The 18,480-nt window shown below is 41.6% G+C and overlaps 1 protein-coding gene across 8 annotated transcripts in view; it reads left to right on the top strand.

The window, feature by feature from the left end:
- adam11 (ADAM metallopeptidase domain 11) overlaps window positions 1-18,480 on the top strand; it is a 79,194-nt gene that overhangs the window by 5,521 nt on the left and 55,193 nt on the right. For all 8 annotated transcript variants that reach the window (XM_073918309.1, XM_690437.9, XM_021480274.2 and 5 more), the window contains exons 3-4: window positions 13,362-13,438; window positions 13,535-13,601. In XM_073918309.1, coding sequence (XP_073774410.1) covers window positions 13,362-13,438; window positions 13,535-13,601 — 144 coding nt within the window. The remainder of the gene's footprint in view (window positions 1-13,361; window positions 13,439-13,534; window positions 13,602-18,480) is intronic.

Here is an 18,480-nt window from a genome sequence, read left to right as displayed (position 1 = left end):
AGAGAGAGAGAGAGAGAGAGAGAGATAGTATGCATTTAGCCCTATCTAGGTAAAGTGCACATTAAAGGCTTGCACATAAAGGCTCCACTTGTAAAAGTATACTTTAATGTAATATTACTGTAGGGGACTGCAGAATACAATTGTGGGAAGAGTCAGCAGTTCTATCTCAGTGCTGTTAGAAACTGAATCTCTGTGACTGAGTAATGTTAATGGTAAGCTGCACCCAAAAATAAGTATTGTGTTATCATTTACTTTAACTTTAATAAAACCTAAAGTATTTTTGTTCTTTTATTGAAAGATGTGTAACCAAAATTTTTGCCGATAAAAAATTGCTGTAAATGTTATTAATATGAATATTTGCTTAAAGCCAACCAACCTCACTGTTTTTTGTAGTGTTTTAAGCAAGTTTGTTTGAGCTATTTGTTTCATTTTAGTTTGTGCCTTCATAAATATATATTAAAGCAGATCTGGTACATTTCAGGCAAAATATTGGCTAACTATTTTCATATTTTTCATCTACCAGTAAAGAGAGTTTGAAAAGAAATTCAAAAGAATCCAGACTATCAGTAATACACAAAAGGCAATACCAAAAACATAACATGACACTGAATACTGATGCTCGACTTGTTTAAACTTCATGAAACTCCCAACTTTGAAGGTACAAAGTTAATATCAAACCATTTTTGTGTTGGATGAGTTTTTAAATCATCTTGAGGCAGTGGATTGCAGTTTAATCTGAATTATTTATCTTAGGTGGCAGCCAGGGCTGTTGCAAACGCTCTATTGGGGCACTGCCCACCATACTGGGGCACTGACTCAGATGGCTGACAGTTAAGTAAATTAACTTACGTCTTTTACTCATCAGGCCCTATCATACACCCGGCGCAATGCGGGGCGCGGCGCAAATGTTATTTTCTAGTTTCAACTTGACGCAAGTGTCATTTTGCTATTTTGCACCAGGTTGTTTAAATAGCAAATGCATTTGCGCTCATATGTGCCCCCATGGGTGTTCTGGTCTAAAAAGGAAGGTGTTTTAAAACGCACTGCTGGCGCGTTGCTATTTTGAGAAACTATAATAGATTTTTCATTAGACCAAAACAAACCCGTTCTAAACTGCAGCGCAGAGTTGCGCCTCGCTGCTTATACACACAAGATGTAGAGCAATACGCAAGTATCTTTACATATGAAAAAATTTAAATATTAAGGATATATTTAAAGGATATAATAAGAATATATATATATATAGGATATAAATATAAAGGATTAAAATATTACAAAACATATTACTTTCTAGTCTAGATAAATATGAAAAACTGCTGCTTTTATGCCTTCCTTATCTCGGGAGGCTTTTTCAGTTCATTCATAACAATTTGCTTTTGTATAATGTTATTAATATTAGCAGTATTGTTTATTATATCCATATTTATAATTGTTTTATTAAAAACAAGCTTAGATTTGCCCACCTGCAGGTTTTAGACCATATGGGGCACAGCATGTGTTTTAGGATATAACTCAGGTTTTTGAACACACTTCGTTAATATTGTTCATTTATTCGTTTGCTGGAAATTAGAACTGAATTTAGAAATAGTTTTGAAACAAATATTTGCGCTTATCAAACGAAATTAATTATTTATAGACTAATTGATGTCTTTGTGTAAAGGTTTCCCTATCCAAGAGAGCGAAAGTGAAAGTAGATTATTTATCTCTCATTATTGCGCGGTAGATGCTCTGTTTAATTGTTTTCTGTTAAAAAAAACTCTTAACTGTTAACTGTTTGCTTGTGAAATGCTCAGTTTTTCCACTTACACTTACTTTACGTCATGTAAATAGCAAATGCGCTTATGGTACGATGCAAGGCTCTTAAAGGGAATGGGAGATGAGACTCTAATTGGTTTATTCTCAAAACACACCTATAACTCATTAAGAAAATAAACTGAACTCTTTTAGACCATGCGCCACGGTGCAAAGCGGATTGTCCCATCCTTAAATTAGCAAATATGGATTCTGACACACCCTGAATACGTTTGCGGCCTGCACTTTCCGTTTTTATTTATTTATTTATTTATTTTATTTATTTATTTATACAGGGACAATGTACAACATGACATGTTGTGCCAGAGTTAGCTATAAAGCTAATTTACATCTGTAGTCCCTGGGCAGGAAGTAACAAATTTAACAGTAAAAAACCAATACAATATACACTTACAGTACAATAAATACAATACATCATTATCATTAAAATAAAATCAAATCAGTGGCTGCATATTTGATTTTGTTTTAGCCAAATTTTAAGAACAGTTTTAAAATTATTAAAAGTGCTGCTCTCTCTGATATACACTGGTATTTTATTCCATCTTTCTGCTGCTTTAACTGAAAACACTGATTGTCCAAAAGCAGTTCTCTTAAGTTTAACTGAACAATCACCTCTAACAGATGACCTAGTCTGTCTTATATTGTCCTTGCCGACAATCACACATTGTTTGAGGGGTGGTGGTGCAAGATCATGAAATATTTTATACATTAAACACACATCAGCATAAAATAAGAAACTGTTGAATGTTAGTAATTTTTGTTTAGCAATACAGTTGCAATGATGATAGCTCCTTGGCTTTTTAGCTAAAATTTTAACAGTTTGTTTATATATAACATTCAATGATTTTAATGTTGTAATGTTCGTATGCGACCAGCTTGTAGCACAATAAGATAAATGAGGTAAAATCAATGTATTCATAAAAAGTTTAGCAGCAGCCATAGGTAACTGATGCCTAATGTTTCTATAGATCCTCAGGCTTGCTCTAGCACTTTTGGAAACCTCCTTAATGTGTTTTTTAAAATTTAAATTAGAGTCAATAATTATACCTAAATATTTAAAATGATCAACAATATTTATTACTTCTCCATTAACTAAAATATCTGAGCAATGCTCCTCATTTTTCTTAATTAAAAAAAACATTCCCACAGTTTTACTTACATTGAGGGTAAGACATGAATGATATAACCAATCTGAAACTTTTTTGAGTGCAGCTGTAAGTTTTTTAGAAGCATGTTCTTTGGTTTTAGCGTGAGTATATACTACCGTGTCGTCTGCATACATTTGAACCTGAACTTCTGGACACACTGTAGGCAGATCATCAATGTATAAACTAAACAAAATTGGTCCAAGAATTGATCCTTGTGGAACTCCAAAATTACAATTGATGTATGGTGAGCATGCACCATTAATTCTGGTACATTGCTTTCTTGATTTTAAATATGACTCCATCCATGATAATGCATTAACAGAAAAATTAAACCTTGATAATTTAGATAAAAGTATATTGTGGTTAACAAAGGCCTTTTTAAAATCAAAAAAAGACAGCACCAACAACTCCACCCCTATCTAAACTGGATTTAATTTGTTCAATAAAGTAACAGTTTGCTGTCTCCATAGAATGACGCGCTCTAAATCAAAACTGCATAGAGTGTAATGGAAGTTTATCTAAATTTAAATGCTCTATCAGCTGATTACAAACAACCTTTTCAATTACTTTAGAGGCAGTTGGTAAAATACTGATAGGCCTATAATTCAGCAGATTAGTAGGATCTCCATTCTTAAATATGGGTGTTATTACTGCTGACTTCCAGGCACTTGGTACATAAGATTGTTTTGCGCATGGACCATCAAAATAGAGCACATCATCTCTCCTTGCTGCTTCATAAAAATGTACAACATTATCTCCATTTACAGGACCCAGTAATATTTAGTAAGATCATCATCATCATCATCATCTTATTATTATTATTATAATAATAATAATAATAATTATTATTATTATTATTACTATTATTATTGAGGAAACGTTCGAGGTTACAGAAGTAACCCTTCGTTCCCCGAGGAGGGGAACGGAAGTGCCATAGAGTGGATTGATTGAATCCACGAAATGGGAGGATTCGGATCAGAAGCCGCTTGTCTGGAGAGTATTGAACGGGCCAATTAATGAAATTAATTGGCAGCGTAAGCTTGCGCAGGTGTGCGGCATCTGCAATTATCTCCGCATATAAGAACACCTGAAGCCAGCAGATGCCATCCTTTTAAGCTGAAGAGACTTTCAAACAGCTAAGGGACAGTCATTATGGCGACGGAGTATGGCACTTCCGTTCCCCTCCTCGGGGAACGAAGGGTTACTTCTGTAACCTCGAACGTTCCCCTTCGGTTGGGGAACTTCAGTGCCATAGAGTGGATTGATTGAATCCACGAAATGGGAGAAGTATGGAAAGCGCCATAATGACTGCACCTTACCAACACCCCCGATGAGGAGATAGTCAAGCAAGCGTGACGCACCCACATCATGGGGGGCGCGGTCCTCCAACGTGTCCCTGGCCCTAATTTATCCTACTTCAACAGAAGTTTTACGGATTTAGATATATTTTTTGGGAAGTCGTGAGCATCTAGATAATTCTAGGAAATACGACAGTACGTTGGGAAGCGTGCAATCCCGATAGGGAGGACGCTGCGGAGGCCATCCGTTACCCAAGGGGGGGATAGATGGCAGAATTTACATATGGACTAGCCCTAAAAAGGGGGAGTACGCATAGCAAAAGAGTGGTTAGCGGAGAGGGAAGACACGGGTCCGCCCAGGGGGGGGACTTAACCGTGGCGGAATAAGCATATGGGATCGCCTAGTGGGGATCACGCATAGCAGGCACCTATACCCAAAACGCGGGCTGACCAGCGGGCAGACCTACAACGTAGTGGGCCAGCAAGTGACTCCTCCGCTGAGTCAGTGCTGGGGGCCACGGAGGAATCTGCAGGGCTCACCTGACGGGGAACTTTACTGACAGATAAAAAGGCACACGTACCTCCGTGTTAGGGAGAATGGCGCAGCAAGCGTGTTTCAACACCCTACCGAGTTGTCTCCTCAATCACCAAAGGGTTACCTAATACCCTTGAGGAAACCGGCTCCACTCGCAGATTGTAAAACCTTGCAAATGTGTTGGGTGTCGCCCAGCCCGCAGCTCTACAGATGTCTGTTAGAGAGGCGCCGCGTGCACGCGCCCAAGAGGATGCAACGCTCCGAGTGGAGTGTGCACGTACTCCCGGGGGACACGGCTGACCTCGACTCGAATAAGCGAGTGAAATGGCATCCACAATCCAGTGGGATAATCTTTGTTTCGATACGGCACTTCCCTGCTGCCGACCGCCATAACAGACAAAGAGCTGCTCAGATGATCTAAAACTCTGAGTACGGTCCACATAAATGCGCAGAGCGCGAACTGGACAAAGTAAAGAAAGGGCTGGGTCTGCCTCCTCCGGGGGCAGCGCTTGCAGGTTCACTACCTGATCTCTAAAGGGGGTGGTAGAAACCTTGGGCACATAACCGGGGCGGGGTCTCAGGATGACGTGAGAGTAATCCGGCCCGAATTCCAGGCACGAGTCACTGACCGAAACTGCCTCCAGGTCCCCGACCCTCTTGATGGAGGCCAATGCAACCAGCAGAGCTGTCTTCAGGGACAGAAATCTTAGAGATACTGATTCGAGTGGCTCAAAGGGATCGGATCGCAGACTCGTGAGAACGAGGGCGAGATCCCAAGAGGGCATGAGAGGGGGGCGAGATGGATTAATTCACCTAGCACCCCTAAGGAACTGGGTGACCAGGTTATGCTTTCCCACGGTGCCGCCAGCTACCGCGCTATGATAAGCGGAGATGGCGGCCACGTAAACCTTGAGAGTGGAGGGCGACAGCCTGCTGTCCAACTTCTCTTGAAGGAAAGAGAACACAACACTGATCTGGCAATTTCGGGGGTCTTCTCTGCGAGAGACGCACCATTCAGTGAATAGACTCCACTTCAGGGCGTAGGCGCGCCTCATGGAGGGGGCTCTAGCCTGAGTGATGGTATTAACCACCATAGTCGGTAGGTTACCTAAGTCTTCCTCGCGTCTACGGACCACACGTGGAGGTTCCAAAGATCGGGGCGAGGGTGCCAGATGGTGCCCTGTCCCTGAGAGAGTAGGTCCTCTCTCAAAGGGATCCGCCAGGGGAGGGCCGTCGCGAGGAGTGAGAGCTCTGATATCCAGGTCCGGTTGGGCCAGAGGGGCGCAACTAGCAGAACCTGTTCCTCGTCCTCCCTGACCTTGCACAGAAACTGCACGAGCAGGCTCACTGGGGGAAACGCATACTTGCGCATGCCCCGAGGCCAGCTGTGGGCCAGTGCATCCGTGCCGAGAGAGCCCTCGGTCAGGGAAAAAAACAACTGGCAGTGAGCGTTCTCAGGGGAAGCAAACAGATCGATCTGGGCCTCCCCGAATCGCGCCCATATCAGCTGAACAGACTCGGGGTGGAGTCTCCATTCTCCAGGACGTAACAGCTGTCGTGAGAGCGCATCGGCTGCACGATTGAGCGTGCCTGGAACGTGAATGGCGCGCAGCGATTTCAGCCGCGGGTGACTCCAGAGGAGCAGACGGCGGGCGAGCTGAGACATGCGGCGAGAGCGCATACCCCCCATGCGGTTGATATACGCCGCCGCCGCCATACTGTCCGTCCTGACCAGCACGTGTTGCCGCTCCAGCACCGGTAAAAAGCGGTGGAGAGCGAGGAACACTGCCAACAGCTCTAGGCGATTGATATGCCAATGCAGCTGGGCACCCTTCCACAGGCCCGCAGCCGCATGCCCGCGACACACGGCCCCCCAACCCGTGTTGGAAGCGTCTGTTGAAACAACAACATGGCTGGACGCCTGTCCTAGAGGCACACCGGCCTGTAGGAACGAGGGGTCGTTCCAAGGGCTGAGGGCGCGGCGACACAGCGCAGTAACCGAGACCCGGTGTGTGCCCGCGTGCCATGCGCGTCTGGGGACCCGATCGTGAAGCCAGTGCTGAAGTGGTCTCATATGGAGCAACCCGAGCGGCGTGACGGCGGCTGCGGATGCCATATGCCCCAGGAGCCTCTAAAGAACTTCAGTGGGACCACTAGTTTGCTGTCAAGCTCCCTCAGACAGTTCAGCAACAGGCGAGCGCGTTCCTCGGAGAGGTGCGCTACCATGGTGATCGAGTCCAGCTCCATCCCGAGAAAAGAAATCCTCTGCACGGGGGCAAGTTTGCTCTTTTCTCGGTTGACCTGAAGCCCCAGTAGGCGGAGATGCCGAAGCACCTTGTCCCTGTGCATAATCAATTGCTCCCGCGAGTGGGCTAAAATCAGCCAGTCGTCGAGATAATTGAGTATGCGAATGCCCGCGAGCCGAAGGGGCGCTAGGGCACCCTCCGCGAGTTTGGTGAAGACCCGCGAAGACAGAGAGAGCCCGAAGGGGAGGACCTTGTACTGCCACGCTCGACCCTCGAACGCAAACCGCAGAAATTGGCGGTGGCGTGGAAGAATGGAGACATGGAAATATGCGTCCTTCAGGTCTATGGCTGCAAACCAATCCTGAGGACGAACGCATTGGAGAATGCGCCTCTGCGTGAGCATTCTGAACGGCAGCCTGTGCAGACAGCGGTTCAAAACGCGCAGATCCAGGATTGGCCGTGACCCACTGCTCTTTTTGGGTACGATGAAGTATGGGCTGTAAAACCCACTCTCCATCTCGGCTGGAGGAACCGGCTCGATTGCACCCTTCGCCAGGAGGGCAGCAATCTCCTCTCGCAAGACAGGGGCGGACAGGGGGTTGACCCTGGAGAAATACACGCCCGTAAACTTGGGGGGCCGTTTCGCGAACTGAATCGCGTAACCGAGTCTGATTGTGCGTATGAGCCACCGCGAGGGGCTGGCCCGCGCTAACCAGGCAGGCAGAGCCCTCGCTAATGGAGTCATCGCTACAATCGCTGACGTACCAGCGGTGGGGCAGCGCGGAGTGGGTGTGCTGATCCGGGAAGCACGAGGGTCCCGCGGAAGAGCTGGAGGAGAGCGATTCGCTCTGGCTCCGCACCCTGACTCCGGAGAGGGGGCTGGAGGGCTGAGGGAAGGGAGACCGTCCCCCCAGCGCTCGTGAGCCACTGGCGAAGCACGTAGAGTCTGCGAGCCGGAAGGCAGCGCATCCCGGACTGGCAGAACTCTTGCAGTCACATCCTGGGAAGGGAAAAAGTGTTATTTTACTGATGTTTTGGTGGCACTGAAAAGAACCGTTGTTATCGGGGCCCCGCCCTCCAGCGGGGAAAGAGCAAGTTTCCTCTTCTCCGGATGGCCTGTCTCAGGGACGCTTCGCGGTCCGTTTACCGGACTTAATGGCGCCCTGGGCAGGAGGGGCTGCCTGCTTTCGAGGTGTACGCCGCGCCCGCTTGGCCGGAGGCGCAGGCGGGGGCGGGGCAGCACTCGTTGGTGGGCGCCCTCGGCGAGGAACAGCGGAGGTGGATGGCTCGGCAGCCGGAGCGGGCTTACGGCCACGCCGATAGATGACATTGCCCATCGCATCCGACTGCTCTTTCACCGCCTTGAATTCCTGGGTGAATTCACCGACGGTGTCGCCGAACAGGCCAGCCTGGGATATGGGCGAGTCAAGAAAGCGAACTTTGTCAACATCGCGCATATCGGCCAGGTTTAGCCAGAGGTGGCGTTCCTGAACCACAAGTGTGGACATCGTCCTCCCCAGCGCACACGCGGCGGACTTAGTAGTCCGAAGAGCATAGTCGGTCGCGGTGCGCAGCTCATGTAATAAGCTTGGGTTGGACCCACCCTCGTGCAGCTCGGCCAGCGCCTGCGCTTGGTAGCGCTGGTAGGTGGCCATCGCGTGCAAAGCAGAAGCAGCCTGGCCCGCAGCCTTATAAGCTCTGGCTCCGAGGGAGGCAGACAACCTACAGGCTTTGAACGGGAGGCGGGGCAAACCCCGCCACGTAGAGGCGCCGCGCGGACAAAGATTGACCGCGATAGCGCGCTCCACTGACGGGATCGCCTCATACCCCCTGGCAGCTCCGCCGTCAAGGGCGGTGAGGGCGGAGGCACACGCAGCACGGGCAGAGAAAGGTGCCCTCCAAGACTGCGTGAGCCTACTGTGCACTTCCAGGAAGAAGGGGACGAGAGGCTTCGAAGGCTTCGCCTTCTGGTCCTCTACGTAGCACCCATCTAGTCGGTCCAGCCGCGGAGCTGGGGGATAAACCATCTCCAACCCCACGGCCGAAGCAGCCCGGGAAAGCACGGCTAACATGTCCGCTTCAGGATCCGATTTGACAGCGCTCACCTGCCCGGAGGGGGCGAGCGGGTCCGGATCTTCGTCGGACAGTGAAAGCCCACCCTCCGATGCCGCAGAGGACATCTGATCTCCGGTGTCAGCGAGTGTGAGAGCTACCATCTGGTTAGACGGATCACTCCCACTACCCGAAGCTTGGATGGAGCGCCGTGAGGAGCGAGAGGTCCGCGAGCCCGTGGGTGGTGGATTATCTCCCGCTGAAACCCTCAGATCTGCCCGAGCGCCCGCTGCTTTTTTAGAACAGGAGGCAACTGGGGTGGCTCGCTCTCTTGCGAAAGTTAGCCGCGATCTTAGCTGTGCAACGGTTATGGCATCGCAATGACGACATGAACCGCCCGCGAGCACCGCATTAACATGCTGGACCCCCAAACATGCAATGCAGTGATCGTGTCCATCATCCGGAGCCAGGAAACCCCCGCATCCAGAAACGCACAGTCGGAGCGCCATCCTGAAAAGGACGTGCTGCACGACTGTGTTGCTCTTTTAGGAAAGTTGCAACAATACGCACCGCTCTGGAGGACCGGACCCAAAGAACCGCAGGCAAGGGAGAAACCCAGCTCGACCGTCTGCCACCGCGAAGACCCACTCTGGACCGGGAGACACACTCGTTCGCTCTGAAGTGCTGATCAGCAAGAGGAACCCTCATCGACTCACTCAGAAAGGATCTGAAGCGAAAAGGATGGCGTCTGCTGGCTTCAGGTGTGCTTATATGCTGAGATAATTGCAGATGCCGCACACCTGCGCAAGCTTACGCTGCCAATTAATTTCATTCATTGGCCCGTTCAATACTCTCCAGACAAGCGGCTTCTGATCCGAATCCTCCCATTTCGTGGATTCAATCAATCCACTCTATGGCACTGAAGTTCCCCAACCGAAGGGGAACTTAATTTTATCCAGTGCTTCAAGTGGAAATCCCAAACTCCCGTCAATGCACTACAGGAAAATTGCGTACATATTTATTCTGGGATTACCACTCTTAATTAATACACTGCCTTAATTAATATACACAATATATTGCAACTCAAAGCATTTACTGGGACTGGGTTTTTTACTGGTGAACATGTACCAATAAATAGGGTCTAGCAACATCCCTGGTGGCTGCCTAATTTTGCAACAATCCTTTTAAAAGAATCTTTGTATTCATTTTAACTGTTTTTTTATTTTTTATTTTCTAATTAATTAGATTCCATACTTATTTAGTTACGAGGTTGAACATTCTGTGTTTGTGTTGCTGACTTAACAAGGTAATCAATTTGGTACAGTAGAATTGGTTATTAGGTAATGTGTTTACCATTTTTTTTTATTATTTCAAACTTACAATATGAGTTGTTTACAGCAGAGATTTAAATAAAAATTATTTGGATGATATTCATTTAATTCATTCATTCATTTTCTTTTCGACTCACAGTGGAATGAACCGGCAACTTATCCAGCACGTTTTTACGCAGCGGATGCCCTTCCAGCTGCAACTTATCACTGGGAAACATCCATTCACACACATACACTACGGACAATTTAGCCTACCCAATTCACCTCTACCACATGTCTGTGGACTTGTGGGGGAAACCTGACCACCCGGAGGAAACCTACACGAACACGAGGAGATCATGCAAATTCCACACAGAAATGCCAACTGACCCAGCCGAGGCTTAAACCAGCGACAGCACTACCTACTGTGCCACCACGTCGCCTGATATTCATTTCAGAAAATATGTTTTAAAAAATAAGTTTTAAAATAATATAAATATATTGAAGTTTATATAATCATCTATCATCTAATTATATAAACATCCATACACACTCATTCACACACATACACGACAGCTGAAGTTTATATAATATATATATAACTTCAGCTGTCGTGTATGTGTGTGAATGAGTGTGTATGGATGTTTCCCAGCACTGGGTTGGAGCTGGAAGGGCATCCGCTATGTAAAACATATGCTGGATAAGTTGGCGATTCATTCCAATGTGGCGACCCCTGAAGACTTAAGTGAAGGAAAATGCATAAATGAATGTTTTACAGTGTAATCTAAAATAAATATGTTTATAACTACGCTTGCAATATTATTGGTTATTGGAATCATGCATGTCATTTTTAGCACCACTCACAGTTTTGGCACACACTATGGATGTTTTGTATGCAAGTGTATCAAATTTTAAATCCAGGTTTGACATATTTCACCATATTGTCAGTCCTAAGTAATATTTTTTGCAGTTAGCCAGCTGTAACTATAAAATGAGTTTCACAATTGGGTTCTGAGCATTTAACTGCTTTGACATATGATATTGCTTTACCTTGTTCCCACATCTCGCTGTATTTAATAAATGTGAGATTTTAAATGATTTATTTAGTAGAAAAAATGAGTGTGAATGCACTCTACACTTTTTGCATTGAGGTAGGTAATTGTTTTGGTGCCTTCAACTGCAAGCATTGCAAGGTGATCGCATTTCACACCCACACCGTTTCGTCTCTTGTAACCAGGGGTGCAATATATACCACCTGTCTGTCAAAGGCCATTTTATATCCCCATAACCTTGAGCTGCCTTACCTGACACTAGTGCAAAGCACTCGACAACCCGACTTGACTGCCCTTCAGGCATTGAACCTGACTTCTTCTATCTGAATCTGTACTGTCATTTAATCTACACTGTCCTTTCTTATGATACCAACAAAAGTCATTCCAGTGACTGGGCCGGATTGGATTGCGAAAATGTGTTCTTTGTAACACAAGTTGTTGGATGGTTTAATGATTTTGCTTAAAAAAAAACTTTTTAGATGTAGAGCAAGTTATTTAAGGGATAGTGCCTCAAAAAAAAAGTGTTTTGTTCTGATAGGTCTGTTTTACGCCAGGGTTTTACCTTCAAAAGTTCACTTGAGGAGGAAACAATGGTCTTTGAGGCTCACAGTATGGCCATTTCCATGTACTAAACTCTCAGTTTTGCTCAGGTATATCCAGATATAATATGGCACCTTCAGAAAAGATATTAAAATGCCACATGTTAAGCTTTTGGCTTCAGGTAGAAAATCGTGTTATAACAGGGAATAAGCAGAGGGAAAGGGAGTGAGAGTGAGGGACGTTTCCTGAATAACACCTTACTTTTTTAAAACTACAATGGTCCTTTTCAGTAATGTACTATTAAAGTCCCTTTAAGGAAAGTTATTTTACTCAGCTGACATCTTTGAAACGCCTCTGAGGCAGTATGATTTGGATTTCTGTCTGAATGGTGAAACATCAAATTCTTCAAAACTGTTTGCAAAGCTTACGATTGCATACATATTTGGAACCACCAATAGACTTAAACTTTTCCCCATTCACAACTATAGGACTGACAATTCTTGTGCATTATATCGTCTTTTTAAATTTTATGTGTGTTACAATGATGGTGTTTAGTAGTTAGCAGAGCAACTTCTATGTATTAGTATGTGTCTTTTCTTTTGAGAAAATGTTTTGGAGTGTTGGATCATCTGCGTTTCTCATTCCTATATGCTTATGGTTGTATCTTTGTCCCTGTAAAAATGCCACAATGTGTAGCTGTTAGTACGTCAAAACATTGGTTAGTTCATTAAATATGGTAGATTACCATAAAATGTTGGTTTATATATATATATATATATATATATATATATATATATATATATATATATATATATATATATATATATATATATATATATATATATATAGATTTGTAAAGGCAAATTCTGGCAACCACCTTTAAGATTTACCTAAATCCTATATTGTGCAATATGTAAGAATGGAGGCCCACATGTAATCTAATTCTTACTAAATATTTTGAGACTACATACTCGCCTATCTAAGAGACGCCTTCTTATGCTGGAGATATATTGATGTTTGTGCAGATGTGTGGAAGTGCACACACACTTTACTTTTTAGGCAGAATCATGCTGTGTCCAGATCAAGTAAAGTTTTAACTAAAAGATGGAAAACAAATATTTCCGCACTGTGAAATACTGTATATGTGTGTTACTAAATAATCTATATTATACAAAAATAAAATATTAATTAGTTAAATAATTCATAAATAAAAGTCACAGCCCAGGAGTTCAACTGTTCACATTTAGAATATTATTTTTGTGTTATGATGTCATGTTTCCTGCGTGTTCAGACATCTCTGAACCCATGGATTGTCTTCTTTTTATAAAGTTTCATCATTCGCTATTTGTCTGTTCTTCTGTCCCTCAGCCCATTCATCTTGCTCAAATCACATTCCTGGTAAAGGCCTTTGGAATACCATTTGTTTTGGACCTGGAGCTCAATCAGTATGTGCAAAATCACACACCTGCAGAAATATACATGTGTTATTCTCTCTATGCTATATATTAAGAGCAATGATGATGATGTGTGTGTGTTTGCAGTGATCTTTTGTCATCTAACTATGTTGAACGCCACTTTGAAAAGGATGGGCAATCATTTCAGACTCTGGTAAGAAAAAAATATATCAGTATTTTCAGAGTTTTTTTTGGGCACAATTTATTTTGATGATCCATTTGAGTATTAGTAGACTGTCCGCTTAATATCTGTTGATACTGCTCCTTCAACAGGCACTTAACTTACTATAAGAAGCTTTTTAAGTACATTTCAACTTACACTAACCCTAATCCCAACCTAACAGTCTACTTATAATCTAATGAGAATTAGTCGCAATGTAATATATACTTAACAAATGGACCATTAAAATAAAGTGTGACCGTTTTGAAATTCACTCATATCTTAACAATCAAACTTGCGTTTTTAATTTTAAGTTTTGTATCTGCTGTGAACGGTACAGTTCATCCCCTGAAGCTGTTTTAAACCTGTATGAGATTACTTCTGTTAAACACAAAAGAAGATATTTTGTAAAATGTTATTAGCAAATCAATGTTGATGGTTATTAAATTAAATGTATAGGTATTGAAGATATTGTTGAAGGTAGTGTGGAAAACTTTTTGGTTGCCCAAATTCTTCAAATATCCTCATTTGTGTTGAAAAGAATAGTCCCACTATAGGTGGCCGTAACTAATATGTACATACACATAAATTTAGCATTTGTTACAATGTTACTGTGTAATTAGAAATGTGACAGAAATTAGTTACAGGTGTAAATATGTTTTACATTGTACTTATGATTGATTAAATACCTGCATGTAATTTCTAATTAATCTAATTTCTAATTACACTGTTTTATACCATCACTTACACCTTAACCCACCTTTAAACTTACCCATACCCCCAAACCTGTCCCGAACTCTACCTGTATCTAAAACCAGAAATGTTAACACAGAACACAGTATGTTGTATTTATTTATTTTTATTTTATTAGATTTTTTTGATGCAACTTACACACTTTCAGAAATAATGGTACATTGTTGTACCAAAGAAGGTAGAAACTCTTGTCATTAAGACAAAGAAACAAATTTGTATTTGCAGTTTCTAGCCTACCTTTAAAGCATGATTTGTACCATGGGAAACAGAAATGTACTTTTCGTTTTTAAAACCTGCAAATACAATATTGTACTTTTATCAGAGGTACAAATCTGATCTATGAAGGTATCATTACTGTGACAAGACACTTTGTACCTTACGAATGTCAAATGTGTTCCTTCTAGAACTATGAAAGGCATTTTTCTATATCCAAAAAGTGTCAATTTGTTTTCAGTAAATATAAATCAAATACATTTATTAAACAATGTTTTTAAAAAAAAGTTTCTTAAATAAACCTTTTCCATTTACAGTTTAAAATAAAAATTACTTTAACATAAATCAAAAGATCTATTTTTGCTAAGCATTTCACAACACTTTTTACAAAAATGTAGAACTGAATTTACATCAATACTTTCTTTTTTTCCCAATTTTTACACAATACCTTTGTAATCACTTAAACGTTCATTTAATTTCCTTAATTTAAAAATAGAAATAGAATTATGCAACAGTATTGTAATGAGATATTCACAATGTTTGATCAGCTTTACAGTACTAAAATGCCTGCATGAACACTTTGCAGATGCAGGACTTTTGCCAGCTCATGTGTGTAGTGGTAAGCAAACACCAAAACGTGCGAAAATGATGATTCATGTAGTAATTTGGAAATTATTCATAAAATCAATTTGCCTTTCCCGTAATAATTATTTTCATAGATATTGTAATAAAGGAGTTTTCCAACACTTATACCTTTTTTATGAGACAAATTATGTACCTTAATTTTAATTGTACCATAAAAGTTACAGAAAAGTATCTTAAGAAAACTTTTCTGTACCATATAAGGTACAACTTTTACAAAGGTAAAATACTGTTCCTTAAGGAACATTATTTGTACCACCGTGTACCTTTGTTTCTGAGAGTGCATAAAGTGGGACCAAAAGAATAAAGAAACTCAGATAGGTTGGAAACAGTCTGAAGTTGTTTAAACAATGAAAAAAACATTTTTCTTCTTTTTTTGTGAACAGAAATAAAATTTCATTGAAAATATTTCTGTTTTGAGGATAAATAAAAAAGCATTATGGATTTGGAACTCATAGTAGGCCCATACAGAATCTGCCCTCTCAGAATTCCGCAGATTTTTAGCCCATCATTAATTCTGTTTGTTTACTTCTGTAAATGTATGTAAACTTAGTGGATCTAATTGGATTAGCATTTTAAACATTAAATAAAAGTTCAAAAGATATAATTTTTTATTTCAGATAGTAAGGTTGTAATTATGATACTCCCAAAATAATTCCACAGAAATCTGCAGATTTTTACCAAAATTCTCAGCAGAAATAGCAAATAACATCCAAAGATTCCGTCTGGCCCTATGAAGGAATTTTCATTATTCATTATTAGGAATTATTTCATTTGAAACTACATACAAAAAGAAAGCAGTTATTTAAAATTTTAATAAAAATTTTAACAATTTAACAATTGTTTTACATTTAAAGTCCCAATGAACTGGAAGCTGTGATTGTTATTTTTTGTATGTGACACAGTTCCTATAGAAACAGAATTTTAAATGCCCAAACAGTGGGCGGGACTTGTTGTTGATCTGAAAAGGGGTTTTATAAGAGCTTTAACAACCTATACAGACTACTCCTGCTTACCATTTCTGTTTGTTGTCAAAACTGCACAGCATTTCACTAGCTGGACTCCGCTACACTTACCCCCCTAAACCTCACTCGCATCCGGGTCATGCCACCAATGCAATGTTACCAGTCCTACACCATCCAACCCGCTCTGAGCTGGGATAAAACTGGCGAATGGGAGTCAGTTGCTTAGGTTTAACTTCTTGGGGACTTTGATAAATGCCACCTTGATGAACAGAATAATTTTCTAAAAAACATTTTGTCCTTTGGTCATTTGGTCACAAACTTTTGACTGGTAGTGTACATAGTAGGTAAATGAAAAAAAAATCTGAAAATGGTTTTATATGCTCATTTATTACTCAGTAAAATGCCCCCAGAATCAGAAGCCTTATAATTGAGCACATTTTGGAATGGTCATGAATATTAATACCTTATAATATCATATTAATGGGTTTATTTTACATAAATGTTGAGAGTGAGCTCTCTAATATAAACCCATTAGAGTAAGGTTAACCTATTTTGCTAATTTGTGTATAACGACTAAACTATTATTAAACTCACAAAGAAGACCGATAAAGATGTATTGTGTTGTTTTTTTATGCTATAATGTCATAGAAAACACAGCCAGGAATTAATATCAACCCCTGCATGAACAGATGAAAGCTGTGTAATTTGACAAAAATTCAGCAGTCTATATTTGTTTGTTAAAACATATCCATCAAATTTCGAAATAAACATGATAAATTACCAAAAGATACAATTAAACGCAACAATTGATGTACAACATACCACTGACACTAGTTTGAACAGGTCTCGTTGCTCAGTAACACAGAGAAAACAATCTGTGCCTCCCATTTTCAAAATAAAAGTCCCACATACATAGTAAGTTGAATATAAACTTAATAAAAATAACTAAGGGAAGAAAATGAACATTGTCGTTTCACTAGGAAACGTTGTGGCTCATCATCACAGCCCAAGGTGTGCATATTAATAATCTCAGAGCTACATAGGATAAACTAAAGTACATGCAAATGATGAGGGCGTGCCCATTGAATCTCGTACAGTCTGCATTGTGTTCTGATTGGCTTTTGTCCACTTATATTTTACAGTTGTGGAATGTACATGAGAATCAGGAAACAATGGTGTCTGAGGCTCACAGTATGGGCATTTCCATATACGGATCATGACTATATTCGTTTTTAATTATATCCAGATTTTCTTTATAGTACATCTTTAAACTTCAAAGGTCATATCTGTGGGTTTAGCAATATACCCACATCCTTTCTTAGTGCTCAACTAATGCAGCAAGAAACGGAGCCTGTGAAAGCATCCGCCCCTCCTGTTCAGTGTCAGCTGCATTTGACCAATCACCACGCTGTTGCTATGACAACTGCTTATAGACAGTTCTAGTCCACTTTGGCCAACTGAGTCAGAGAGAGAGAGAGGGAGAGACAGGAAAAATAAAGGATTGAGTGGAGAAGCTGAAGTCATTAAGCATCTACACTGCAGCACAGACTCAGGGAAACCAGGACTGCATTGCAGAAAGCTACAAAACAGGCAGGTAATATGGAATCCCAGCAAAGCAAGCTTGCATCAATCACACCACTGACATGAGTGTCTCCCACACGTTTAGTGTGTGGGTGTCTACTTATAGACCTCACAGCTCTTAAATTTGTTTGAGAGAATACTTTAAACATAATGAATAAGTCCTCAAATCATATGTCTAGTTTAAAAGAAGCAGATGTTCTTTTACTGAGGCAAAGTACATTGATCCAAATACATTTGAAAATTATGTTTTTTTTTTCAAAGCAATCTCTTTCCATTAGCGTTTAAAGCTCATGTTAAATCAAACTTTACAATGATTATTTTGCTATTGCATGTTGTTATTTTTAAGGTGAACAATTAATTAGTGCAACCATGCCCATCTTATCATAAGTTTGCTATAAAGAATTGTGTTTAAAAAAGATAGGCCTGCCCCTACTTAATACTGTGTTTCAGTTTGAATTACATCAACGTAAAGAAAAAAAAAGTCTCAGCAACTTCTGGTTCATGCAGACTTTAAGAATTTGGTAAATGTTTCCTATCAAACAGATTTTATGTTCAAAATTTGCCACCCTTTATTAGAGCTGTGCAATTAACTGTTCAAACACCCATATATTCTTTTTCTAAATGACATTGATTCAACCTTACAGTATGATAAAGGTGAAACATTTATATCTGTGTTCATGCTGCTGCTGCTGACCCACAGACAGCATTTGTCATGCTGA

The sequence above is a fragment of the Danio rerio genome, chromosome 12, assembly GCF_049306965.1.
Source record: "Danio rerio strain Tuebingen ecotype United States chromosome 12, GRCz12tu, whole genome shotgun sequence".
Classification (NCBI taxonomy): domain Eukaryota; kingdom Metazoa; phylum Chordata; class Actinopteri; order Cypriniformes; family Danionidae; genus Danio; species Danio rerio.
This window is presented reverse-complemented; position numbering and strand designations above follow the sequence as displayed.